The sequence below is a fragment of the Prionailurus bengalensis genome, chromosome A3 (genome assembly GCF_016509475.1).
Source record: "Prionailurus bengalensis isolate Pbe53 chromosome A3, Fcat_Pben_1.1_paternal_pri, whole genome shotgun sequence".
Lineage (NCBI taxonomy): Eukaryota > Metazoa > Chordata > Mammalia > Carnivora > Felidae > Prionailurus > Prionailurus bengalensis.
The window spans coordinates 4908538-4935825 of NC_057354.1; the positions used below are offsets into that span (position 1 = coordinate 4908538).

At 46.5% G+C, this 27288-nt stretch overlaps 1 protein-coding gene across 1 annotated transcript in view; it reads right to left on the minus strand.

The window, feature by feature from the left end:
• Positions 1-27288, minus strand: part of VAPB (VAMP associated protein B and C) — a 59657-nt gene that overhangs the window by 15587 nt on the left and 16782 nt on the right. Inside the window, exons 2-3 of the mRNA XM_043553597.1 lie at positions 13654-13806; positions 185-288 (exon numbers count right to left, since the gene is read on the minus strand). Of these exons, the coding sequence (XP_043409532.1) occupies positions 185-288; positions 13654-13806 (257 nt within the window). The remainder of the gene's footprint in view (positions 1-184; positions 289-13653; positions 13807-27288) is intronic.

Consider the following 27288-nt stretch of genomic DNA (forward strand, 5'->3'; position numbering starts at 1 on the left):
AAATCAAAGTTTGAGAAAAACCAGAAAGGTAGTCAAAGTGCAAACCTCCTTGAAAACAACACTCCCCGTTAAAAACAATGTTGACACATTTTGAAATGCATGCACCCAAAATTCTGTACCTAATCATTTTCTTTTAATTACTAAAAAAAAAACAACAAACAAGTAAGAAGCATTCAGTACTTACTACTGCTTCCATATCAGAAGTGTCAGTTGGAGCAAACATAGACTGAACCATAAACTTGTGTTTACTTTTCTCATTGGGATCATAATCGAAAGGCTGTAACATCACTGGGAAAGAAAATATTTCATTAGGAGGGTCAGAGCTTGGTTATCAGCAGCCATTTGTCACGTTCAAACTCGTATTCTGGTCGTACAGCAGCTTACCAGGGCTCTCGCCCGAGCCTCCTAACGCCCAGGTGAGGTTAGCAGGGCAAGACGACCAGCGTCTTCTCGGCTTTTCAGGGCTCAAGCCTGAGGTCCAGAAAGGCCGGGGGCCTTGCCCCACGCCAGACAGCAGGCGGGGGCAGAGCTGACTTGGGCGGAGGATTCAGGCCCCCCCCCCCCCCCCCCCCCCGATCCCTAGCCACCCTTTCACCACCGTGCGCCGGACGCCAGACGCCACGTCTGCCACAGCCCTGGCGGGACAGGTAAACCGGGCGGAAACAGCACTTGCCGGGTGTGCTCCAGAGAACACGCCCAAACGATCTCTTCAGGAAGTCAAACGATAATCTGAGACATTTAAGTGACTGTTTAGTTTTAGCTTTTCTCTGTCCCATTTCCCATATGAGGCATTCAAGGGAGTGCTTCAAATACGATTTTGCCGATAGGACGTTAGGAAATGTTCACAGCCTGCACACTCTCAGCGAGGGGAAACCACCACCTGGGTACACCCCACATTTTCTCCCCAAACCTGGAGGGGCCTCCCAGAAAGGCTCCCTTGGCTAAGTCACGCCCACTGCATGAGGAGGCCCCTTCCCGTTCCCACTGGCTTCCTTAGAACCCACCCTCGTTAAATGGTGGCGGCTTTATTTTTGTTTTAATTTTTCTTTTATGTTTATTTTTGAGAGACAGGGAGACAGAGAGACAGAACGTGAGCGAGGGAGGGAGACGCAGAATCCCAAACAGGCTCTGACAGCACAGAGCCCGACGCGGGGCTCGAACCCATGAGCCGTGAGATCATGAGCTGAGATGAAGTCAGATGCTTAACCGACAGAGTCACCCAGGCGCCCCAAATAGTAGCTGCTTTAAAATACGGCATCTGCTACAAGGCTCTGGCCAAAGCACACATCTGGCTAAGTTCTCTGACACACAACCTCTTCACACGCAGGAAAAGGCGTCCCGACCACGCTAACAGCCGACGTGGACTCGGCATCTCCCACGTGCAGGAACCCGGGCTGTACTTCAGGTCTACTATTAGCTCATTTAGTCTTTGCGAGGTAGGTACTGCTCCGGAAGTTATTTTAATGCCCGTGGCAGGCGAAAAAACCAAAGCACAGAAAGGTTAACCGCCTCGCCTGAGGTCACAGCGCGAAGGAGCGGCCGCTCAGAGCGGGCGGGCCTCCGCCAGCGACCGAGTCCCCGCCCACTAAGGGCGCAAGCCTCCTCGTTCTCCACCGGCACCTCTGCCGCGCAACGCTCCCCAGCGTCCTCCTGCCTCTGAGCCCCCCTCTAAAGTGCCATGACCAACCGCCCCTGCAGCCGAGAGGGGGCCCGCGTCCTCCACCCTAGCTTACAAATGAAGAGCGACACACGGAAGCGACTTCCTCAAAGCCACGGTGCCAGGAAGCAGCCCAACTTCTCCGAGGGGCCAAGTGCAAGCCAGCACCCCCTTCGGCCACACCGGTCGCTCCAACGTGAGGCAGACGCACACTCTGCACCCCAGGAGCACCGCCACGGACCTCGCAAAGGACCGCGACGGACAGGAGAAACGCAAACAGCTCGGCCATTCAGGCTGCGGAGGCAGAGGCCCCTCCCTCTCGGGGACACAGAAAGTCCACTGCAGTCTGACAGCACGGCACGTTCAAACGCTTCGGTACGGGCGGTCACCCGGGCGGTCCCGCGGCCCGCATCACCCATCTGAGTGCTCTGAGCGACAGGAGGCGTTACCGGGAAACTTCTTCAGGACAAAAATCGATAAGCGTGCAAACCTTTTTAAAAGTCAGGGCTTATGCACACACGACATCAAGTCTAGAGCCAACAAAGTTGTCCCGAGTACCCCAAATTCAGCATGACCATCAGCGGGGAGAACAAAAGGTCACTTAAAACACAGGCCACTGAGGTGTAGGCGCACGGCTCCCTCCCGAAAGAGCAGTCCTCACTGGTGGCTTTGGGCCCGGACGCAGCTAACTCCCACCCTGGCACCACTGAGCTGGCAAGGGCTCTCCTGAGGACAGACCTGGGGGGGTCAGTCCACACGTGGGCTTGACATTTAACCTAAGGGACAAGTGACCAGACCAACGGGTCAACAGCACAGACTCTTCTTTTCAAAGTTCAGTTCCCATCATGCTTTTTCCACCCCCAAGACCACAATGAGGAAAACCCACATTATAAACTAAGGAGCCAATGTCTCCAGAGGTACCGTCATCCTTCTTGGACGGGGGCTGTCAACCTTTTTTGAAGCTGGGTCAGTCTGCAAACTACTGTCAGATGTTCACTGTTAAAAAGTAATGTGAATCAGGTTTTGAGAATTTCCGGTTTCACTTGGCTGTGACAAAGTCATGCTTTGCTATTCTGTCAGGACAGGAAGGGAGAGAACTGTGTCCTAGACCACACTCAGATTTCCAGCAGCTCACAGGCTCCAGGAGCAAAAACTGCCTCGCCCTTGAGACGGCACTTTCTCAGCTGTGAATGGCCCCCCATCATCCTCCACCATGGAGACCGATGAGGCTGAACCAGAATGATCTGTAAAGAGCCCCCAGTGCTCAGGAGACGACAGCAATCAGAAGACACTGCTCATCTCAGAGAAGCTGGCCTTTTAGTTCAAGCTACGGTGGATCACATGTACACAACGGACAGACGGGTCCAGAGAACCTGAGAACGCCCTTCCACCCACAAACAGCCTCGGAGAGACCTGCTGTTCCCTTTCCTTCTTGTCCCCAATCCTGGAAACAGGGCAAGTGAGAAGTAAGAGCCAAGAGACCCGCATGTGGATTCTAGGCCTGCGCTAGGGCAAGACTGACCTTTCCACCTCCCCGCCCCCACTGCTCCGGTGGCGTCACAAGGTCCCAGGAAGGAAAGAAAGACGGCCGCGCCGGTGCCTACTCCCTACCAGGCATCGCAGAAGGCACGCTTTCATTACTTCTCCCATTCGGTCCTCGCGACAACCCACCCAAGAAGCCCGTGCTTCCCCCCAGACAAGGGTTGAGAAAGGCTGACTGGTCTCCCTCGGACCCCACGGCCGGCATGCCAACACTGGCCTCGCTTCCAGAGTCAGATTCCACACCCGGCTGCTCAAAGCACTTCCACAGACCGAAGGCCCCCCCCCCCGCCCCCCCAAGAGGTGATCCAGCAGGTCAACGGCGTGGTCGTGGTAATCCCAAGACGTTCGTCCCCGTGCCGGTGCGGGGATGCTGAGATCCGCAGGGCCGGCCGGGCCAAAAGCAGCGCAGAAGCAGCACGGGGCGGGGTCTCCGTGTCAGGTGTCCTGCACACTGGCAGGGTTTTTTAAAGGCCATTTTCACTTATTAATATCCTGGACGAAGCCATAACCATCACTAATTTTACTAAACCTTGACCCCTGACGACACATCCGAACACTCGGCGCAATGAAATGCGAATGCGCGCGCGGCACCCGCTGTCCCAGGAAAGCGGCCGTACAACTGTCTGGGTCGTGAGCAGAGCTAGGACTTTCTCACGGAACACCACTTTCTCGAAAGAACAATCGACAGAAAAACCACGGCCACGCAGACCTGGCTGGACGGCAGACATCGTCTCGAAAACGAAGCGTGCCTGTCCCTTCAAGGAAAACGACTTTCAATAGCTGGTGCCAACGAGAAAATCCAAGCTTTGTACCAAAAATGAGGCTCTTGGAAAGCTGGTATCTGCCATCAAGAGCTCAGTTTCCCAAACACTTCAAGACTTTTCTGATGAGATCGGCAACTTTTTGATGCTGTGTCACGAAGCATGTCAGCATTTGGAAGATCTGCATGACTCTGCTAATATTCGGTATTCAAAAGCCCATTCCAAGTGCAAGGAGAGACCAACATATTTTAGCGAAGCAAAGTTCAAGTAGCTCACTGACATGGCTTCAGATTCCACACTATACCAAACTTGAAGAAAAGTGCCCCTTGTCAAGTTTTGGTGTAGTATTAAAAGCACAATGTCCAGAATTATCTGGAAAGGCTGCTGAAGATACTCCTCCCTTCCTGAACCACAGATGTGTGTAAAGTGGTTTCTCTTCACATACGTTCACCAGAACAACACGCTGTAACGCACCAACTGCAAAAGCAGATGGGAGAGTTCAGCCCGCCCTCTACCGAGCCAGACATGAAGGAGAGTTACAAAACATGCCAGATAATGCCAGGCTTTTCACTAAATTTTTGAAGTTATTTTTCATTGAAAATGCCACTGTTAGCATGTAAGTGACTTACTAATGTTATTAAATGAATGAGTATGCTTAAAATGTCTCACTTCGATGTATAATATGATAAATACTGATACAACCCACAAATGAAAAAGTTCTTTGGGTCTTCAGTTCCTAGGAGTATAAAAGAGTCTTGAGACCAAAAGGCTGAGTGCCATTATTCTAAACAAGCTGCCTCACGTGCCCCTCCAGCAGGAAAATGACCTGGCTAAATCATTCAAGTGAGGCACCAGCAGCTTTGTGTCGTGCCTCTTGGGAGAAAGTGCGGTTTAAAAGAGAGAAGCAACCCGGGTGCCTGGCTGGCTCAGCGGGCGGAGCGTGCGAGTCCTGATCTCCAGGTTGTGAGTTCGAGCCCCAGGCTGGGTGCAGAGATTACTTAAAAGTAAATACATAAAAGAGAAAGTCACTTCACACGAACCGAGCCGTGAGCTCCGGCACGTACCCAGGCCTTGGGTGAAGACAGGAGCGCCCACGCGAGCACGCCCACCACGGGAAGGGGCCCGGGGCCCCCCGTGCTCCGCTAACCAAACCTCCTCGCGGCTGCTCGCTCCACCTCTGCGGAAGGGTGCGGAGATCCCCTGCCACCCTCAGACGTCACGAGCACAACCGCGGGCCCAGAGAACGTCCTACCTCCCAAGCTGCCACGGTGCGGTCTGAAAGAAGCGCTACAAGGCATCCCCGACGTTCGGACCCGAGTTCAACACGAACGTGACGATGAAAGCAGCGGGGACGGGCGGTGAGCAAATCACCTCGAAAGAGCACAGGGAGACAGCCGCAGGTAGCAGGCCAGATGACCCCTCCGGAGGGCGGGCCTCGTGAAATGGAAACACACGTGCCCCACGCGCCAGCGAGGCCGGCGAGCTGGAAACGCGACACCGTGAGTGAAAACCACGGCCTGCTGGCGGGCCTCCAGGAGACTCAGGGTCCAAGTGGCACTCAGCCCCTCCCCCCCGGCAACGGTCCCCCTTCCACCTGCCACCGACCAGCTCTCCTTTCCTCGCGGGTTCGCAATCAGCAGCTGGAGAGGACAGCAAGTGTCCACCCAGACCTCGAGAAGCTTCGTGAACCCTCGCTGTGCCCAGAACCCACAGCCTGTCCACCACTGCCCCCAGCTCACGCCAGAAAGTTTGTATTTCTCAGCTACCACTATGTCCTGCCCGGTTCAATGTGCTATTCCCTATTAGCTGGAACTTTATGAGAACATGACAGAATAAATGTTGTTAATCGTTTGTTCTTTCAGCTCCATACATGCAAATGGTGACAGAAATTATGTACTTTTTTCCGTGACAGGCTATAAAAGAGCTTCCCATTAACTTAATTTATTTCACTTGAATATCGGAGACACTGATGATAAAACCCTCTTAAACGAACCATCTATCCTACTTTTAAAATGTATGTGCTGATGCTACATTAAAAAGAAGCCGGTTACCAGGAGACCGCTCACCATTCACCAACATTAACGCTTTATGAAACAACGTCGGCCGTGTCACAGATGGCAAAAGCGGGGTCCTGCTGGGAAAGGGCCTTCGGGGGTCATAAAAGAGAGGGTCAGTAAGATCAGACTTTCTTCAGAAGAGAAGAAATGCAGAATATATGCCACTTACCACACACACCCCTCAGAGAAGTGACGAGCTGACTGAGCACAGGACAAAAGCTTCCCGGGAGAAGCCAGGCAAGTTACACATTCGCTTTCGTCTGCATCACGGTGCGAACAGAGCAAGCGAATGAAAGTCTTGCAAGCACCACGGCACATGCTTTATTATTTTTTTAATCTCAGAATCTCTTCTTTCTTCTTTTTTTCTTTTTTACTTTAGAGAGAGAAGAGCGCAAGCGGGGAAGAGGGGCAGAGAGGGACAGAAAGAGAGAAAGAGAGAGAGAGAGAGAGAGGATGAATGAATCCCAAGCAGGCTCCGTCCTCACTGCCATCGTGACCTGGCCTGAAACCAAGAGTCAGACGCTCAACCGCCTAAGCCACCCAGGCACCCCTGATCTCATCATCTGACCATCAAGAGGTCTCTCTCCTCATTTATGCGACCAAATCTCAGCTCAGGCCTCCACGGACATCTAGATTTCTCCACCTAAGAGATCTTCTCCCTTCCTCCCAGTTTCTCTTCCAAATCAAGTCACCCTGCACAGCCCCTATAACCCTACAAATGTAATCTCCCCTCTACACACCCTACTCACCCTCACCATATTCCTCAGACCAAAACCCTCCTACAGAACAACCCTCTCTCCCAAGTAAGAGACAATCAGTTCAACTCCTCCCGGTCTCCTCAGATTTCCTGGTCTGAACCCACAACACGGGTGCACGTGTGTTGGCCATGTGCTCTGTCATGACCCGAGCCTCTTCTTATCACGCTGGCCGCACCTGGCATGTCTCTCTGGGTCTTCCCGCCCTACTCACACCTCAATACACCAACCTGCCGGGGCTGAACCCACTAATCTGACTTGGCAATGAGGGGGTCTCAAGGTTCAGCATACATCAGAATCACCTGGAGTTCTTGTTACAACACAGGCGGCAGGACCCCACCTCCGGAGCTTCTGATTCAACGACTTGGGGTGGGGCCGCGAACGTGTGTTTCCGACATGGTACTGATTCTGCCGGCCCAGGGACCACACCCCGAGAACGCATGTTCGATACATCGCCTGACACTGGGGCTGCCACCAGAATGCTGTCTCACACCGTCATTCTCATTTGGGAACCTTATCCTACCAGTGGACATTGTTGACGTGAAGATGCCTAAGCTCCTTCCCACGCGTCTGCCCTTCCTTCTACCCAGTTAGACCGGGAGCAGGACTCCCTGTTCTGGTGTCTCACGCCCCGGGTGTGCACCTTCTTCCCTTCCAACATTCAAAGCACACCTGAATCACGTTCCCTCTAGAAACCTCGTTGGGGCAGCACGAAGAGAGAAAGCCCTTTTCAACCCTCCACCGTCTGGCTTCCCTTCTCTCCTACCTCCCGGAGCCAGTCACCCTCGTACCCACGGGTTAGGACACAGTCTCCAGTCTCCCCGTCGCCTCTCCTTCTCCCTCTCTCCCTCCTTTCGTATCACCTGTACACAAACAAGGCTGTTCTCTCCCAAACCGCATCTGTGGCGTAGAAAAGTGGTCACCGCTCTGCCTTTCTAAGCTAATCAGAAACAAGTCGGAGCTCACGATCAGCTTAAGAGACCTAAGCACCCTTATCATGAGTCAATGTACCCTTCTGTTAGGATTCTCAAAGTGTTGAAACCATAACTGCTTTCTGGGACTCTGCCTATCCACAGATAGGATGGAACTACTGATGGAACTAGGAACCTAGCAGACAAATAATTTTATCTATTTATAAATAAGTTAACACTGAATTGTCTCTGTGTTCTCTATAGGATTTTCCAACTCAGCACAGCGCATCTTAGATAACAAACTCCCATTGTCTCGTTAATTTATTTGTGCCGAGACTAGTACAAATGCACCTCGGCGTCACTAGAAGATGAGATGTGCCGGATGCAGGCACTGGCCAAAACACAGGGCTCATTCACTCTTTTTTACAAATATCCTCTAAAATACACATGGTTTTACAAACTCCAACATACTTTCCTGTCTCCTATAATACTTCACGAAGGAATACAACATAGCCTTTTCCTGATTACTCTGGGGATTATGAACACCCATTATGTACAATCTGAGAAAGACCTACAAGCTATGGCTCCTGAGATGGATTAAGTGAAATATGGAGAACGGTCTGCCCTGAAGCTTAAGTAATCCCAGATCCCGGCTGTGGTTTCCAAATCCTCTCCCCCACTTGCTCTTCGTGGCATTCCTGTCCAGCCCTTCACTGTGGCCACTTCCCAAAGCCCTCTGACCTCATTCCAGCCTGTGATGGGCTGAACACGAGGACAAGGCTAACGGCGAGTTGAAAATAAGAGTAAACAAGAGAGTCGAGACGAGGCGCTCAGGGGTATAAATATCCCAGAAACCAGCATGAGTAAAAAGAACGTTACTTTTGGCTGCTCGTTAATTTTTTGCTCCTCAGTGACTCTGCAGAAAGCCGAAGCTGCCTTCCACGAAGTGAGGCAGACTCAGCGTCCCTGATAGGTCCTCTTGATCCTGCTCTTTGAAAATGTAAAGAATAAATAAATCGTGTCATACTCCTAAAAAGAGAAACACAGGATTCTTCTTAAGAAACTTAAATATTACAGTAAACTTTGAAAAACAAATCTTGAAAAACATAATTAGGCTGAATTTTTGTTAATTTCCTTTTGTAAAACACCAGAATCTCTCATCTGGTGAAAAAGATTAAAGACATCTTTTAAGTATAAATGTGAGCTGTTCTTATCTGAGAGCAATAAACTTGGTTCATGAAAACCATTTATAAAAGAGTTCGCTTATCAGAGACTTCCAAAGCAAATGATCAAACGAAGAAGGATGCTGCTGGTAAGATGCCCAAGCCCCCCAAATTTAGCTCCTACTATCAGCACTTGACAGATGAATGGCTGACTTCTCTCTCCAAGGGCAGTGCACTTATATGCTGGTGCTAATCACCTAAAAGCCGCAGCCCAAGGTTGACTGGCCCAGGGCAAGCAAGCAGCTCCGTTAAACTGAGTCAGCAAAACCTTAAAAGGATTAATTATCAATGGCAATACTACCCAATTACATTAATTGACCAATGTTTCCATCCAAGAAGAGTTGCTGATATTCATTCTCTCTCCTTAGGATTTTACTGGAAGAACTTTAAGCTTTAAAATGTGATTGAAATAAGTGCTGAAAAGGGCTATATGTCAGGAGTGAATACTGCTCCTTAATTCTTTGAATTTTAATTTAAAATACAGATGCAGACACTAAATTTCTGTTTGTTTGTCTTTAATCCATTTTCAATTCCCAGGGTACACTTAGTAAAGTGTATCTGTACCTAAATATTGGTATCTTTAATGACTCTTTCCAACGCGCCCCCCCCCCAGATATTTTGCATTTCTAATTTGCTTGGTACAAAGGCAACCAATGTGCATAATTGAACTGCAAATGGAAGCATGCTCGCTACTTTAGTGGAATTAGAATTCAGTGAAGGTTATAAAAATATTAAACTTAATATCATATTACAGGAAGCATAAGTATTTTTGATGGGCCCATAATTTTACCACTTCACCTGCTGTATCCGCTGGCAAACATGGTTTGGAATATTAATGGAAAACTCCCTCATTATTAAACTGCAGTATTAAAAAAAAAAATTCACAACCACTAACAGCTTACCACAAAGACATTTTCAGAAATTATCTCCCTTAAAAATATTTTCCCACCAGACAGTTCAGAAAATAGATTTAATTTTGTAAAGCTAGAACAAATGGGGAGACCCCCCACTGCTTCAAACAATTCATTAATTCAAAAAGTTCTATTTTCCTTGCATTTAAAATCTCAGGGGGGGGAAAAAATCCAATCTCCTCTTCTGCAATCTCCATTTAAGTGTAGCTATTTTGCTGAGGTCCAGATTTGAATAATTCAAAACCATCTCTAGTAGATGGTGTGTATCGAGGAGCAAGGGCCAAAACCACGGCACTCGGGGCCAATTCACGCCAACAGACAGCTCTCCGCACCCCTCACCTGCCACACTGCCTCGTCCGGCAGGCACAGATCCCAGAACGGGCCTCGAGAAGAATGGGCTGAGACGAGCATCTACAGAAAGGACAAAGAAAAGGACTCCCACCCTAGACCCAGGTGACCAGACCACAAATCATCCCTTTGAGAAATCCACACATTCGTTATGTGTGTTTCCAACACATTCCAAAACATTTGTTATGCCTGTTTCCAACCATTACTTTCCCACCTAGGTTTATAAAACAGAACTGTTATTTTTTCAGGACTCAGTAAGTAATTTGCCATCTTCTGAAGACGATAACGTGATAGGTCAGAGTGTGGAGTTCTGACGCACAGTATAAGCTCCCTTGAGTATCCAGCCTACCTGAAAGCTGAGAAGAGCTTCACAGGGTGTGTTGGGAAGACATCTGACAACTACAAAGTCTCGCCTCCTCCCCCGATACAACCCTGATTTGTGTGCCTTCAAAACCTCGCTCCCTCCGGCCAGCTACCTGGGTGGACATCCTCCTCCGCCTCCTCTTTCCTTCCCGCCCCACTCTCTCAAAGAATGATTTATAACCTTCCCTAAGAGCGCATCCCAAGAGTTTTCAGAAATGGGAGAGAAATCTTGCACTAGGCATGCCCTCTCCAGGCGTGCTGTGACACTCCGTGTGGTACACGGGGCAATACTGGTAGTAATGTTTGAAGCTGCTGTGACGACCACCTTTTACAGACTATATCTGAGATTTCACTAGAAGACAAATGCATACCATAGAAAGAAAAAAAACACGTCTCTCTTCTGAAAATTAGAAAAACTCCATTAATTAATAAAACGTATGGAATGAATTTATTTCTAGAAAGGTATCATTCAAATAGGTACAATCCCCCTTCAACAAAAACCAGCCAGTTTTCGTCAAAACCAGGGGGAAGATAATGCCGTCACACTCTCGCACCAGGCACTCAGTTAACACAGCCCTGGGAAACACTCTGTGCGACAGATACTAGTCCTTCCGTTTTACCAATGAGAAAATTACCAACTAGAGACAGGAGTGGAGCAGCCAAAGATCGGCCAACAGGCTAAACAGCACCGCCACGCTTTCTGCTCAGGTTCCCAGCTCCCAAATCTAGTGAGCTTTGAGGACAGCGGGTGGCACCAAGCCCGGCCACGTGCACACCTGGGGAAAGGGAAGGCGGGCCTTTGGACACTCTGCACTGCCTGTCCGCAGGTGTCTTTCTGGTCCTGAGGATGGCTCCTCTCCCAAAGGAACCCAGAAACTCTAGGTACTCACTGAGGTGTCATCATATAGCTGCATTTTAAGAGGACCCTGGAGGAGCCCAGGGCTTTTCACCTCAACATACGAAGGTGCGATAGATGACACAATGGCCCCTCAACACACAAAACTGCAGCAGACGGCCCAAGCCTCCTTTGCCAACTGGAGACGCCGACCCAGAGATGCGATGACATCTGCTTTCACCCACGGGCACCTCAAGCCCTGAATAAACACACACCGAACAAAAACAAGGGAGTCCTTTCTCGTGTGTGGACATCATCTTGATTCATCTAGGAGTAAGGCCTGCAGACACATGGGTATTTCAGGACTCAGTAACGTCCCCCCAGATACATTCCGTGTTGAGAACCCATGACGACGCTGTGGAGGCAGCTGCCCGTCACAGAAGCGTCACTGAATCAGGAGCGAGGCTGGTTTCGAACACCAGCTGTGCCACTAATCACCCACGTGACGCTAGATAATCACACCCACTCTCCGTACCTTACCTTCTTGTGTGCAAGAGAAAGCCCACGACCACAGAATCTTGGGTTTTCCTTAAGCAGGTAATTATAAATCAAAACAAATGCCCAGGGTTATCACTCTAAAAAACATTCCTGTGATGGGGGAAGGAGGACTCTTTCTGAAATACACACACACACACACACACACACTTATATTTAATACTGGAAAGCACACCTACGCTGTACAACCACCCGTTGAGGCTATTTTATTGAGAAACCATGTTGCTGCCCCCTTATTTACTGTGAAAATTGGTAATTCTCATCTACTGACAACCTGGCTCAAATCTGATATGGGCAAAGAAATGAAGAGGAAAAAAGTAAGTCAATAAAAAGGAATAAAAGATTTCAGCTACCCTGGATTTCAACAGACCAACTGAAACCATATGGATCCAAGGGGTACAGAAATGCCAACATCTCAGACCCCTTCCTCTCCCCAGCGTGCTCAAGTCCAGTCTGGGCTGCAGAGCCAGACAGAATGATCCACACCTTGGCTCTGTCCCTTGCTAGCTTCATGAGCCTACAGCCACTGGTCTCTTTCTCAGTACAAGGCAGGTAATGATGCATTCCTCACAGGGCAGACAACAGAAACTATGTGAGATAACGTGTGTGGCTGGCCCAGCACAAAGGAGACCCTCGATAAAACCTGGCTCGCACCCTCCTGACTTCCTGGATAACAACCCAATCCAAGAGTCCAGATCAGGTCTTGCAGCCTCAGAGAGAAGCACACAGGGAGATAGCTGGCGTTGGAGCACCATAATGAGAAAGACCAAAGGATGTGGGGAATAAGAGTTTGCAGAAATGATCAGATAATGAAACACCTTATATCTTTCCAAAGAGGCGAATTGTTTTCTTTTAGGTATCAAATGAATAGCCAAATGCATCACAATCAAAATCTGTTGTGGAAAAAGCCAGTCAGGTACCCATTTCAAACGAGCAGCAGCCTCTAATGATGCAGAAGCCTCTGTGACACAAAGTCTCCTGAAACGTACAGGATAACCACCCCCTGCCAGCCCCGCCACAAAGACAGAGGCATGCTGGATCCAGAAGTTCTGATGCCCTCACTGCAAGTTTATTCCATTTCTAAAAGACATTTATACTCAAATCCATCGCTCCCATCTCCTTAATTCTCAATCCGGGCACTTTACCAGCATCTTTTCAGAAGTTGGACTTTGGAAAAGATATGCATCCTCAGACAGGAAAAGAAACACCCATCAGACGCGCACAAAACTTACGCCCTTGAATATATTCCAGTCTCCTCGGCTCTCATCTCCCCGAGCTTTTCACAATCAGTAAAGTGCAGTTACCAATCATCGGGAATGACATGAGCCTAATGTCAGAAACCATTCAGCCTAAATAAGAAAATAACTCCATTTAGCGTTCTCCCACAAAGTAAAATTAAGTTTGTTGAGCCCTTTTTTATTTATTGCCAAAGGGCAGATTGAATTGCAAGGGAGTGGAAACCAAACTCATACTGAAGTCAAGTCCGAAGTTACCACTTTAATTCTGCTCTAACCACTGAGGCGCAGAAGGCTGTAAGCATTAACGCAAAGAGGCATTAATTATGGAAAAACCAACAGGTGAGTGGGACCCACTAAGCTTTTCAATCAGAGGGTGGACAGTTGAGGGAGACGGCTATCACCTGGTTTTGCTAGACCAAGGGCAAACTTTTAAGAACCCCCGCTGGCTTTAGGGGGCCTTTTAGGCCACCCTATTGGCCTCCGGCCTCAGGACTTACCAGATACATTAATCGAGGCCCCTGCATCGATGATCCCACTGTTGGGTCTCACACAGTACCTACGTGGTGCCGTGGTCTTCACTTTAAAACACACATTTCGGTCTGTTGGGTTGCCAAGCTTCAGGTTGGTGGTGACGACATCGGTGAAGGGACCTGTGGAACGAGACAGAGCCACATTGGAGATCTCGTGAGGGAAGTTCAGAAGACGGACCGATTTATGCTCTGGGCTGGGAAGGGCTATGGAATGGGCCAAGGGAAGATTCAAGATCCCAAACCAGCTCACCCTCTTGGATGGGAGAAAGGGACCGAGGTCAACGCACCAGCAGTAGCATCTAAAATCCAGCACGTTCTCACCAGGCCACCAGGCAACCTAGGGAAGTGTGCTACCATCCAGGCTCTCCTTGAAATCACACAACGCTACGGTCGCTGCAGCTTTACAGACGAGAAAATGGAGGCTCAGGAACGCGCATTTCCCGTCTAAGTGTTCACGCTAGTTAGCGGTAAGTGGTCAGAATCTGGACGGGGCAGCCCGAATCCAAGGCCGGTTCTTAACCAACCTGTGTTAAATACTGACTTCCACGACAATAAGATGAACTCTAATGAGGAGAATGGGAAGGACCAGACTGGAGTCCAAAATGACTATCAAGGGCAGAGCGTGCCAAGGGTAGCAGATGTAGGAAAGACTGTGAGGTGTTAATGGTCCATAAACACAGAACCCCCTAACAATGTGGTGTTGCTGCCAGGAAAGGTAACGGCGTCTTAGGCTACAGCAAGTTCAGAGTCCTGCCAGGCAGCCCACACCTAAAACGTCACGTTCAGTTTATAACTACTTGGGCTACTGGGAAGATTGAAACAAAGCTCAGTGCCCTGAGGATATTCTTTATTATTATTATTTATTCATTTTCTACTTTATTAGATTTTTTAATTAAAAAAGTAACACATGCTTCTTAAAACAAGACAAACAATAAAAGATGTATAAAGAGGAAGTTAATAAGCTTTCCCTTGTCCCCTGAGGTAACTAATACGGGACATCTTTTCACATCATCTATGCTGATACAAACAGGACGTACACACATGCACAGAGAGGGGAACTACCAAAGGGGATCTTACCATTCACATGACTCTGAAGCCTGTTTTTTTTTCCCATTTACCACTCGCCACTCCACCATGGACACCTGACCACTAGGTTTACTAAGGAGTCTAGTGGGAGGGTTGACTCCGAGACCTCTTCGGTCCTTTTCAACCCTTTTTTAAATTGCCACCTTTTCGCCATGTAAATCAAGGGTATCTTTGTGTTTCTTCCAAGCAAGCTCTTGACTCCCATCTCTGTATCTGCAAAGAAGTTAGGCGATGGGGTGGAAAGGTCTGTGTGCTCCTATGCTCGAAAACCAAGAAATACATAATGTTGGTCCATCTGTTCCCTACGGAGACCCAACCAAGGCCTTCTGTGCCTTTAAAAATTCTCAGTGAGACTGTGAGCTCCTGAAGATTCAGGATGATACCTTACCAGTTTTCTCAATTCCAGAATACAGAATATGTTCTGCATTTCCAGGCACTGTGCCTGGCATCTAGTAAACGTCTCAGGGTCGTTATCTAGACAGACAGACAGAGAGACAGGCAAGCAGGCAGGCAACCATATCCACCAAGGAGAAAACTACCTGGTGGGTAAGCACTAGCAAAATTAAAATCTCAGGCTGCTTTCTCTCCTTCAAAAGTGCTCAGGGTATAAAAAATCAATTCGATAGGGGCTTAACTTAAATATAAATTAAGAAATCAATAATGATGGAAAGGAAGAAAGAAAAAGGGACTCAATTCCAAAATCAAATAAACTACAGCCAGTTCTGCTATAAAGCTTATTTTGAAAACGTGAATTTGTTCCAATGTGATTGATGTGCATATTAGGGAGACAATCTGAGCATAAAACAAATTTCACATTTGCTTAGGCATGATTTTGTCTGCAAGAAATGCTATGTGAACACAGAAAACTGCAGCCAGCTGAACCAAGCTGCCTAGAAATACATAAAACACACCCCTACTTACACCTCGACCCCCTAGCAGCTACCTCAGTTCACTGGGGGGGGGGGGGGGGGGGCGAGCAGCCACACCCACCCGAAGCTGGTGTTACCCCTGCCGTCCTTCCTCCACCCGACGAACAGCGACTCACGACCACCACGTCTTCCTACGGCTGCTTCCAGAGGCAAACGCCACGTCTTTTTCGAGGTGAAGCGCCATGTTTACTGAAGTATTAATGTGTGAAAAACCATGTTACTTCACTCGTTAGGTTCCGATCCGTGTGTGTGTGTGACCCACAAAGTCTTTGAACGCTGTGCACTTAACCTCACTTCCCTCTTGTGACCCGTGTCGTTTTTATCGTGCTACTCCATACAGTACGGTGATTTTTAGGGATGCGTATGTTGCACTACAGCAGAATCAACTACGCTCCTGGATCATCTGCTGTCTGTAGTTACGCTCATTCCAGGGGCAATGACACACCTTCAGGAATGAAAGGCCCAAAGAGAATTCGTCCATCTGATTGCCTTTCCAATAAGCCATGCCTTTGGCCCTCTGGAAGCCAAGCATTTTGGCCCTCTGGAAGCCAGTCAAGCACCAGCTGTAGCCAGGTGTGGGCAAGAACACCTTCGCTGGTGCAACTCCCCTCCGGACCCCCATCACAGACGACCCTCTCACTACGCCCCAGCCATCTCCTTACTGAAAACCAAAAGCTTGCCCGAGAGGGCAGGTACCCCGTGGCCTAAGATTTTCAGCTACAGTGAGAGGGAGCCACATGCTGACAACGCTCCATCCTTGCACCAAGTTTTTGGCATCAAGGGAGAAACAGGAAACCTGGTGCTGAGACAGTGCTGGGGGGATTATGGAGGCAGCAGCTCTCTGTGGCTCCACCCCCCACAAAGCGCACAATCTGACTCATGATGACGACGGAGAAAGTCTCATCCCTCATAAATAGGCCTCTCTGCTTGCCCGCGAGTGGAGATCACTGCAGCAACGGTAAAAGGAAAAAAGAAAAGCTAATAAACGCCACTCTGCTTTTCCGGGGTCTAAGAAAGCAACTAAATACACACACACACACACACACACACACACACACACACACACACCCCTACATGGGCATAATCATCACAGACGCACATTCCCTGGCCTTTACCAGGACTGCCAATCACAAAACCTCCACGTGAGCACGGCTCCCGCCCCGACACTGCCGCTGGGGCAAAGGAGGAGAAAACAGACAAGACACAGGTCAACACAGAGAGACACCCGAAAAGGGGTGAGCTTTCAAATATAAAGCCTGGGGCCGGGAGCGGGGAGGCAGCGACAATTTGAAGGTGATTTATAAAACTATCAGGCCTTCACGTCTTCCGGACAGAAGCTTAAAGTTATTAGTTCCAATAAAATTCTGTCTCAAGAACACGGGAGCATCTTCACGTCAGAATGCCAAGAATTCATCACGGGCCACAATCTCATTCAAAAAAAGACAGACTTTCCTAAGGTGGTCTGAAGTATACTGAGCAGAACACAGGGCTGCCGGCAAAATTTCGCTGTGATGAAACTAAGAATATTTACTCTTTCCACCTCAGTTTGTAGCGTCTCTTCCTGCGTGCCCTACCCCATGAAGTTGGGGGTGGGGGAGGGAGCACCAAAATTTAAATATTTGTTTATCCCTTACACTGACCTTTTCTTCTAGGTGTCCCACAAAATAAACCAGATTTAACTGCAAACGCTAAATGATTTTTGGAAATTCCCCCAGTTTATTAAATGTTTCAACCCCTATGAATCACATAAAAGGTAGTCTTATTAAAAGACAAATCCTGGGGCGCCTGGGTGGCGCAGTCGGTTAAGCGTCCGACTTCAGCCAGGTCACGATCTCGCGGTCCGTGAGTTCGAGCCCCGCGTCGGGCTCTGGGTTGACGGCTCAGAGCCTGGAGCCTGTTTCCGATTCTGTGTCTCCCTCTCTCTCTGCCCCTCCCCCGTTCATGCTCTGTCTCTCTCTGTCCCAAAAATAAATAAACGTTGGAAAAAAAAAAAAAAGTTACTAAAAAAAAAAAAAAAAAAAAAGACAAATCCTATTTATAGTAATAAGCAGGATAAAATAAATAACCCAGATTTCTCTCTCAACACTCAATCTTGGGCCTTTAAGTGTTTGGGATTTCTTGGGCTTACATAGGTTTTTATCTGTAGAAATCTAGAGGGAACTATGCCAAAAATACACGCGAGTGAACAACATCGTTAAAACAGCGAAGTCTCACGAGTAAAAATGCAGACATTTTGTAAAACCACGCCAGCCCTCCTCTCCCCACCCTGGGCAATGTACTCTAAGAATTTTATTGAAAATAAATTATATTCAATTTGAGTAATTATAGGAAATAAACCATGTTAGTGATCTCCTTTTCCCCTGTATTAATGAATTAGAATATACAAAAACCTCAATAAAAATGATGTAAGGGCTTATGAGCATCATTCAGATTTTTCCTAGTCACTTTCATTTCATAAAACTGCCATTTCCATTAAAGCATTATGTAAAAACTGGGATTTTACTGTCCCACCATGCACATTTATCACCAAACGAATTTAAACATTGCTTATAAAGTACAGAGTCAAGCTTACAAATGAAATCTCCTTCCAAAGTTAGACTTTTTTCTTACAAAAAATGAAAAAATGATTTGGTATCTCTAGGGCCACAGCAAATACTTTTAATCATTTTTCTTTCCGGTTTTCTAGTCTTTATTTCAAATAATGTTTATATAAAACCAGGAACTAAGGATCTGAAATGTGAGATGAAGGTCAAATAAATAAAGCAATAAGAATTTGGGAGAAAACAGGAATGATCTTTAACATTTTTTCCCTTTTTAACAATTTGAATAATAATCACCACCCTATATTATGTATAGTCATCTGTGAAAAGTCTTGGGTCTGGAGATGCTCACGAGTGAGTATGGACTCCCTGACACGTTCTCAATGGTGTTTAGATGAAGCTGGCACAGTGCAAACGATTTCATCCACCAAGGCGTGACTTACAGTCATTCCCAAGTGTACATTCTCAGACAGTAAGGAGATCTGGAACTCACCTGTCTTAGAATGCAAATACAACAAAGAATACATTGCGAGCAGAAGTATGCATGGCATCGAAAGTGAAAGGAGAAACAGTTCATTTTTCAGTCTTACAAAAATGGAGCCTTGGAATTATAAAGTGCTCGTTTAAAGGTCAAGGAAAGGAGGTCACAATCCAGCAAACTTCTCAACAGTAAGAAGTCAGGTTCCAAGTATTGAAAATTTCATCGGGCACCCCGGTGGCTCAGACGGTTAAGCATCCAACTCTTGGTTTCGGCTCAGGTCATGATCTCAGGGTTCACGGGTTCGAGTCCAGCTTGGGACTCTCTTTCTCCCTCTCTCTGCCCCTCCCCTGCTCGCTCTCTCTGTCTCTCTCTCTGTGTCTCTCTCTGTCTCAGAAATAAACTTCAAACAAGTTTTTTTTAATTTGGAAATCTCATCAAAAATGTCTGGATAGGGGCGCCTGGGTGGCGCAGTCGGTTAAGCGTCCGACTTCAGCCAGGTCACGATCTCGCGGTCCGTGAGTTCGAGCCCCGCGTCGGGCTCTGGGCTGATGGCTCGGAGCCTGGAGCCTGTTTCCGATTCTGTGTCTCCCTCTCTCTCTGCCCCTCCCCCGTTCATGCTCTGTCTCTCTCTGTCCCAAAAATAAATAAACGTTGAAAAAAAAAATTTAAAAAAAAATGTCTGGATAAACTTATCAAGCAGGAAACACAGGAGCATTCTGTAGAAAAAGTATTCCATTAAATCTTTAAACCTTTTACCAATCTATGTACAGTACAAGAATTTGCACCTCTTTCCTGTAATCGTTCGTTCGTTCGTTCGTTCATTCAGAGACCCAGAGAAAAAACGACCAATAAAACTCTTCCTTTCAGGAAATGCAAATACCATTTCTATAAAAGATAACTTGAGAGTTCAGGTCCCAACAACCGTATAAGGTAAGAGTGAAAGCTCCAAGTGAACTCAAAACTCCATCTGGGCCTTACTTATCTGTGTAACCTCCAGCACATCTTATCACCCCATCTGTAAAGAGCAACATGGAATTTTTTAAGGGGTAAATGTATCATTTCATTTTTACTTGGCAATTCAACTAGAACACATATAGATAGATAGATGGATAGATGGACAGATCAATCTACAGATACAGACATCGCAAGAAACTGTAAGAAGACAACACAGAAGAAAATCTAGATGGCCTTGGGTCTGACGGTGACTTTTCAGACACAACACCAGAAGCACAGCCCATGGGAGAAATCACTGATGAGCCGGGCTTCACGAAAAGGAAAAATACCTGCTTTGCAACAGGCAGTGTCGAGACAGTAAGAAGACGAGCAAGCCACAGACCAGGAGGAAACACGTGCAGAAGACACACTTCATCCAAACATACAAAGAACTCTGGGAATTCAGCAAGAAAACGAACAACATGAGAAATGGGCCGAAGATCTGAACAGATGCCACACCAAAGATCTACAGATGGAAAGACAAACAAATGGAAAAAACATACAACTAAAAACATGTTCTACATGTCATTAAGGAACAGCAAATTACAAGAAAGAAAGAAAGAAAGAAAGAAAGAAAGAAAGAAAGAAAGAAAGAAAGAAAGAAAGAAAAAAGAAAGGAAGGAAGGAAGGAAGGAAGGAAGGAAGGAAGGAAGGAAGGAAGGAAGAAAGAAAGAAAGAAAGAAAGAAAGAAAGAAAGAAAGAAAGAAAGAAAGAAAGAAACTGCAAATTACAACAATGATCAAACAGTGACACATCCATACACACCAATCAGAAGGGCCGAAATGTAAAGCACTGACATCACCAAGCGCTGGCCAGGCTGTGGAGCAGTAGGAACTCTCACTCATTGCTGGTGGGAATGCAACAATGGTACAGCCTCTTTGGAAGACAGCTTGGCTGTTTCTTACAAAAACTAAACATATTCCTGCCATACAATCCAGCAACTGCATGCCCTGGTTTTCACTAGAAGAGTCAAAAACTCATGTCCACACAAAAACCTGCACGTAGATGTTCATAGCAGCTTTATTCATACTGTCAAAACTTGGAAGTAATGAAGATGTCTTTCAGTAAGTGAATGGATAAACTGTAGTCCGTCCGGACAATGGAACAGTATTCAGCACTAAAATGAGCTATCACACCAAAATTCACACATGGAAGAATCTTAAATGCATATTGCTAAGTTAAAGAAGCCAATCTATAAAGACTTCATCCTGTATGTTTTCAATTATATAGCATTCTAGAATAGGCAAAACTATGGAAACAATATGGAAACTAAGAGATCAGTGGTTGCCAGGAACAGGGAGAAGGACTGAACAGAGGGAGTAGCGGGTTAGTTAGGGCAGTGAAACTATCATCCGTGACACTGTAAGGGCAGATGCTTATCACTATATATAGACTTGTCAAAATCCACAGAAAGTGCAACACCAAGCCCGGACCCTGATGGAGACTATGGGCTTTGGGTGATAATGACATGCCAATGTAGTTTATCAGTTTTGACAAATGTATCAGTCGTGTGCTGGATGCCGATAGTTGAGCAGGCTAGGTACCTGTGGTGCCAGGGGTATATGGAAACTCTATACCTTCTGCTCAAATTTGCTGTGAACTTGAAACTGCTTTAAAAAATAAAGGTTTTTTTTTATTTTTTCCAAAAAAAAAAAAAACAAAAAACCAAGAGAGAGGAAAAAAGTATTTGGACTTGGACTTTCTATCAGTTCACTTTTGGCAGCACTCCCAACATTTCTGATATGAAATATTAATGTGACTTTGAAATATTTATGTATGTTACATGTATACACATAAATGAATAAAGTGTGTATACACACACACACACGTATACATGAAGAAAGATGCTTTGCTTTGCAAATAAATTGCTTTTCTTCCTTTTTCTGGAGTTCATGAAATTCTGGTGTTAGAAATACACATCCTTCCTTTGTAATATGTTCCTGATGTAGCTACAATACTTTGAAATTCAAACTGTATGTGTTGCCAGATAACTTATATACCAAACTGGTATATAATCTATCAAGTCTCAGCTTTCCAGATATAAACTTAAAGTTATTAGCTCCAAAACAGCTTTTTTTTCACTCTGCATAAAAAAAGCTGTATTATTTTATATTTTTGCAAACACAATTTAGGTACTGTATCTCTCCTTTCTTCAACCCTTCCAAAAAACAACTTACCATATTTCACTTCCACTCTGAAAAGATTACCTTCTGGGAAGGTAATAATCTGTCTCCAGAAGCCTAGGACTGATGATAGATTTTGTTAAGACAATAAAATCATGCTTGAGGTTTCGATACAATAGACCCTGTGCCTGGGAAAAGTATATTAAAATGGGGAGAAATGGACACTCTAAAGTACAGTCTGTTGGACATCTTATAGATGTCTTTAAAATTTACCCTCTGACAGTGTATTTTCCTTAAAGCACCCTACTGCTTCCTGCTCTCCCTAACCATCTGCAGTGCACCGATCCTCATGGTTTTTCCCTTGTTTATGTAAGTCTTCCCCTTCCAAAATGGAAACTCCATGAAAACAGAGACATTTCTGTCCCTCTTGTTCACTACTGATGATCAGCATCTAGAATACTTCCAGACACAGAGCAAAATACTCAGTAAATTTTCTGCATGAATGGTCACACCATGACCCTAGCTTTGTTTTAAGTATATCTATTTATTTCAGAGAGAGAGAGCGAGCGAGCGAGAGCACACAAACAGGGCAGAGAGAGTAAGAGTGAGAGAGAGAGAATTCCAAGCAGGCTCCACACTGTCAGTGTAGAGCCCCAGGTGGGGCTCGAACCCACAGACCCGAGCTGAAATCAAGAGTCAGACATTTAACCGACGGAGCCATGCAGGTGCCCCGAGACTAGCTATTTTAAGCAAAGGTTTACTCTGCACGCATGCCTCCCCTGGATGCACAACCAGGCTCCAGGTGAATGAAGGTCGAGACGGATGCTGCTCCCTTCCCAGCACTATCACCCTTTTCACCGTCAGCACAGGACTGTGCTGTTCCCAGTCACCCGATGGTTACATTTGTTCCTCTCCTGACTGCTTCCTACCTAGAGTAAACCCCCACGTGAGAGGAAGCTGAGTCTGTCCTATTCATCACTGGACGCCCTGAGCCTAGAACAGTCATCCCAAGTAGTAAAGGGGTTCAATAAATGTGTACAACATGAATGAACGCCGGACTTCCTTAGGGGCAACTCGACTCTGATCCTGGCATGTTTCCTATAATAAACAGATGCCTACTCCATAACTGGGATCTGAAGTCAGGATGAATTTGTGCTGTTCGCATACAGGTCGAAGGTATTAAAAATGTTGACTTGAGTCAATAATGTTTTCATCATCGTTATTCTATGATAATTTTGTTTAAAGTCACCCCCTCTAAAAAAATGAAAAAAAGATATCATAGTAACAGATACTCAAAGAGGGTAGGCTCTTAAATAACTATGAATTCAACAGTAAGGACACTGGGAGAAAATGTTTTTTTAATCTATTTTCTTGATTGAATTGTTAGCTCTCGCATTAAATCAATGCTTCAGAAACAAAAATAAAGCTTTGCAACCAATATATTTTTAATGCAGATATTGGATTCCAACATATCAACAGAAAGCCTAATTGTGTAGGTCTTATTCTGAAATAACCACACAGAAAGAACCCTGCACAGACACATCCCTTTCCTGAAGAAACCTTAGAATGCAAAGTGTTCTAAATTAATAAATTAACCTTTAAATTCATAAAGTAAATAAAATAAAATATCCTCCGGAGACAAACACATCACACCCGTTATTAGAGCAAGAGAAACCAACACCAAGAATACTAATGATGCCATCAAAGGCACGCCAGAAGCCAGCCTGACTGAAACAGACTCTAGCAGCCTTTCAGGCTGTTTATTCAACTCACTAGTTTCCTAGCTCCTCTGGAGCAGAAAGAACTAAAAGTCAGTCTGCCACCAACTCCATGGGTGGGAAAAAGAGACCACAAACAAGGCAGTCTGCCATAGTGTACGAATTCAATGGAGAAAAGTACTGTGGAAGGCCTGAGATCAAACTCAGGAAAGCTACCCGAAAAAGACACACGGCTAGACAGCAAGGAACAGCTTAGGACACTGAAAACTATTTGTAGCCAACGTGAAAAGATAACCAGCTATTATTCAGACTACACAAAGGACTCATTAATAAATACGCTACATTCTTATGAAGGAACACTGTAGGACAACTGAAAAGAATGAACCGGACCTGATTTCAACAGGAGATGGTTCTCAAAAGCACGCTCAGTGACACTTGGGCCATGATGCCACGGAAAAGAACACAGACAAAAATGGAGGCGGTTCACACTAAACTCCTCTGGAGAATAAAGAAAAGAGACGAGCATGAATGGGCAGGAGTGTCTTCAAATTCTTAGGAAAGTTTACTTATTAAAGAAAGGAAGATTTAAAGCAACTGGAACAGACTGTTAACATTTTGCTACTCTGTATTTGGCTGTTTACTACATTATCTGTATTTTTCTGTATTTAAGTTTTTCTCCACATAAAGAAAGCTACCTTTGGTTTACATCAGATCTCGGCAATGTTTGAAATCATTTTCTTCTTGCCCAGGATGCCTTGTATATATAAGAATACTGGCATCCTGAATTGTGGAGTTGCTGAAAACCAAAATACCTACATCAACAGCCATTCTTGTGTCATTTATAAAAATCAAGGCTGGGGGTGCCCGGGTGGCTCCGTCAGTTAAGCATCTGACTCTTGATTTTGGCTCAGGTCATTATGTCACAGATTGTGGGTTCGAGCCCTGCATCAGGCTCCACGCTCACAGCACAGAGCCTGCCTGGGATTCTCTCTCCCTCTCTCTCTGCCCCTCACACACACTCACTTTCTCTCTCTCTCTCTCTCTCTCTCTCTCTCTCTCAAAATAAGTAAACTTTAAAAAAAATCAAGGTTATCATTTAAAAATATGGTTAATGTAGCAGTGGTCTCATTAATTCAAGACAAAGATGCAAACCTAAAATGTTGACAAAATCTATTATCAGAACTGTGAAGACTGGAAGCCTTGACCCATCTAGAGATCAAGTACTGTCACTACTTTCCATTAATGCAACACTTTTTTTTTTCTAAATAGAAAAAGAGCTAAAAGTATTACATAAGGGCTGAAGCTTTATAATCCTATCTATACTCAGTACTGAGACAAGAGCAGACAGTTGAAGAGTATTTTAAGGTAATAACACCCCACCTGACTAGTAGCAATTTTACGTATCAGTTCTAAGTGTCTCAGGCCATTAATGGTCTAATTCAACTGAATTTTTTCAAAGCACAATCTTTATGCATTGACTAGCAAACACCTGGTCACTTTTCTCCTACCAGAAGACCAAAATCTGTGATTACAGTGATTTCAAAAATAAGAAGATAAGCAACATGCCACTCCAAATAAAATTCTAGCTCAACAGGAGACTGGCGAAACGTGACTCATTTTTTCCACACAAAGCAATAAGAGTCAAGACAGACGTCATGGGGGCGCCTTGGGTGGCTCAGTTGGTTGAGCATCTGACTCCCCGATTTCAGCTCAGGTCATGATCTCACGGTTCACGGGATGGGGCTCTGTGCTGACGGTACTGAGCCTATTTGGAATTCTCTCTCTTGCCCCTCCCCCACTAGCATTCTCTCAAAATAAAGAAACTTTAAAAAAAGAAAAGACAGACATTACGCCCAAGTGAGGGATATACGTGGTGAGGGAACAAAGGGTCCCAATTTCTCATGGTTGTAGTTGCGGTTTTAATTTGAGTAAGTTAAAAATTAAAAGTTCAAGGGGCGCCTGGGGGGCTCAGTCGGTTGAGCGTCCAACTTCAGCTCAGGTCACGATCTCACAGTTTGTGGGTTCGAGCCCCGCGTCGGGCTCTGTGCTGCCGGCTCGGAGCCTGGAGCCTGCTTCCGATTCTGTGTCTCCCTCTCTCTCTGCCCCTTCCCCGCTCGTGCTCTTTCTCTCTCTCAAAAATAAATCAGCATTAAAAAAAAATGTAAATTAACAGTTCAAGTCAAGTGGGTAAGATACCAACACAAGTAAAAACTCCCCCGAAGTGTCCAATCTTTAGCGAAGATGACAGCACATGAAAAGCTTCCACAACGAACACGTCCCCGTTCGCAGCAGACACACGGAGGGGTGAAGCAAAGCCTGTGCGGCGTTCTGTGCCCCCATGGTCCACCTTGCATTTTCAGTTGGTGAACAATGAGAGAGAGGACGTGCTGTCAGTCAGTGTGCCATCTGCTCTGGTTTCCTTTTCAACAGAGAACCTAAGTGGAGACCCCAGGAAAGAGATTACCAAGCAGGTCAGCAGCTTCTTAAACAAATTCAACCAGAGACCAGGGGAAAAGGCCGTGAGGCTTGGATAAAAAATATCTACTTCCCCCTTTCTCTGCCTTTAGGAATCATACTTATCCTTCAAAGTATCGCTCAAATGCCTCCTCCTTTGGAAAGGCTTCCCTAATCTCTCAACTGGAAAACCAAGTATTCCTTCCAATACCACATCCTAACAATAAGCTAATGACTGCCAAATTTCTATCCACAGCCTGCTCCTCTCCCTGGATGTTGGCTTGCAGGTGCACCAAGCATCTGAAGTTTATCAGGCACCAACCACCCTCTGGAGTCCCAGTCCCCTGCCCCAAACCCACTGCTTCCCCATCTCAGGAAAAGGACCCACCCCTCACCAAAATACTCGGGCCAAAAGCAGGGATCTTGGTTCCCCCTCCTCGACGCTCCACTCTGCACGAAACCCATCAGCCAGGTCTACCTACAACACACATCTGGAATGCGAGCACCTGTCACCACATTCTCTCCACGGCCGCCGCCCTCCCTGGTCCTAGCCACGGTCCGTCTTGTACACTTGGCCTGGGTTATTGTAGTAGCCTTACGGCTTCCATACACGCCATCACCCACACACCTCCCTTCCCTCCCGTCTCTCAGAGCCCACTCTCCCCACCCCACGCCGTGGCCATTTAAACACAGACTCCAGGGGAGCCTGCTGGTTCAGACAGTAGAGCGTGCAACCCCTGATCCTGGGGTTGTAAGTTCGAGCTCCGCATGGGGTGTAGATTAAAATCTTAATACATTAAATAAATAAATAGGAAAGGAGAAGAAAGGAGAAGAAAGGAGGGGAAAGGAGCGGAGCGGAGCGGAGCGGAGCGGAAAGGAAAGGAAAGGAAAGGAAAGGAAAGGAAAGGAAAGGAAATCAGACTCTTGCTCAGAACCCTCCATGGTGTCTCGAGCACTCACAACGAAATCCCAAGTCCCTGCTGTGGCTGGCCTACCAGAGGGCTCCTCCTTCCTCTCTGAGACCCTCCTCTACTGTCCACTAGAGAACTCCTTTTCTGCGGGCACCTGAGCTTCCTGCTCCTTGAACACTCCAAGCTCGGTGCCTTCTGGGGCCCTGCACTTGCCCCTGCCCTCGCCTGTCTGGAATGCTCTTCCCTCAGATGTGTGTATGGCTTGCACACTCATTTCAAACAGGTCTCACCTCAAATATCACCTTCTCAGGAACACAGCCTTCTCCAGTCACTGCTTGCTTGCTTTCCTTCTTTCCTTCCTTCTCTC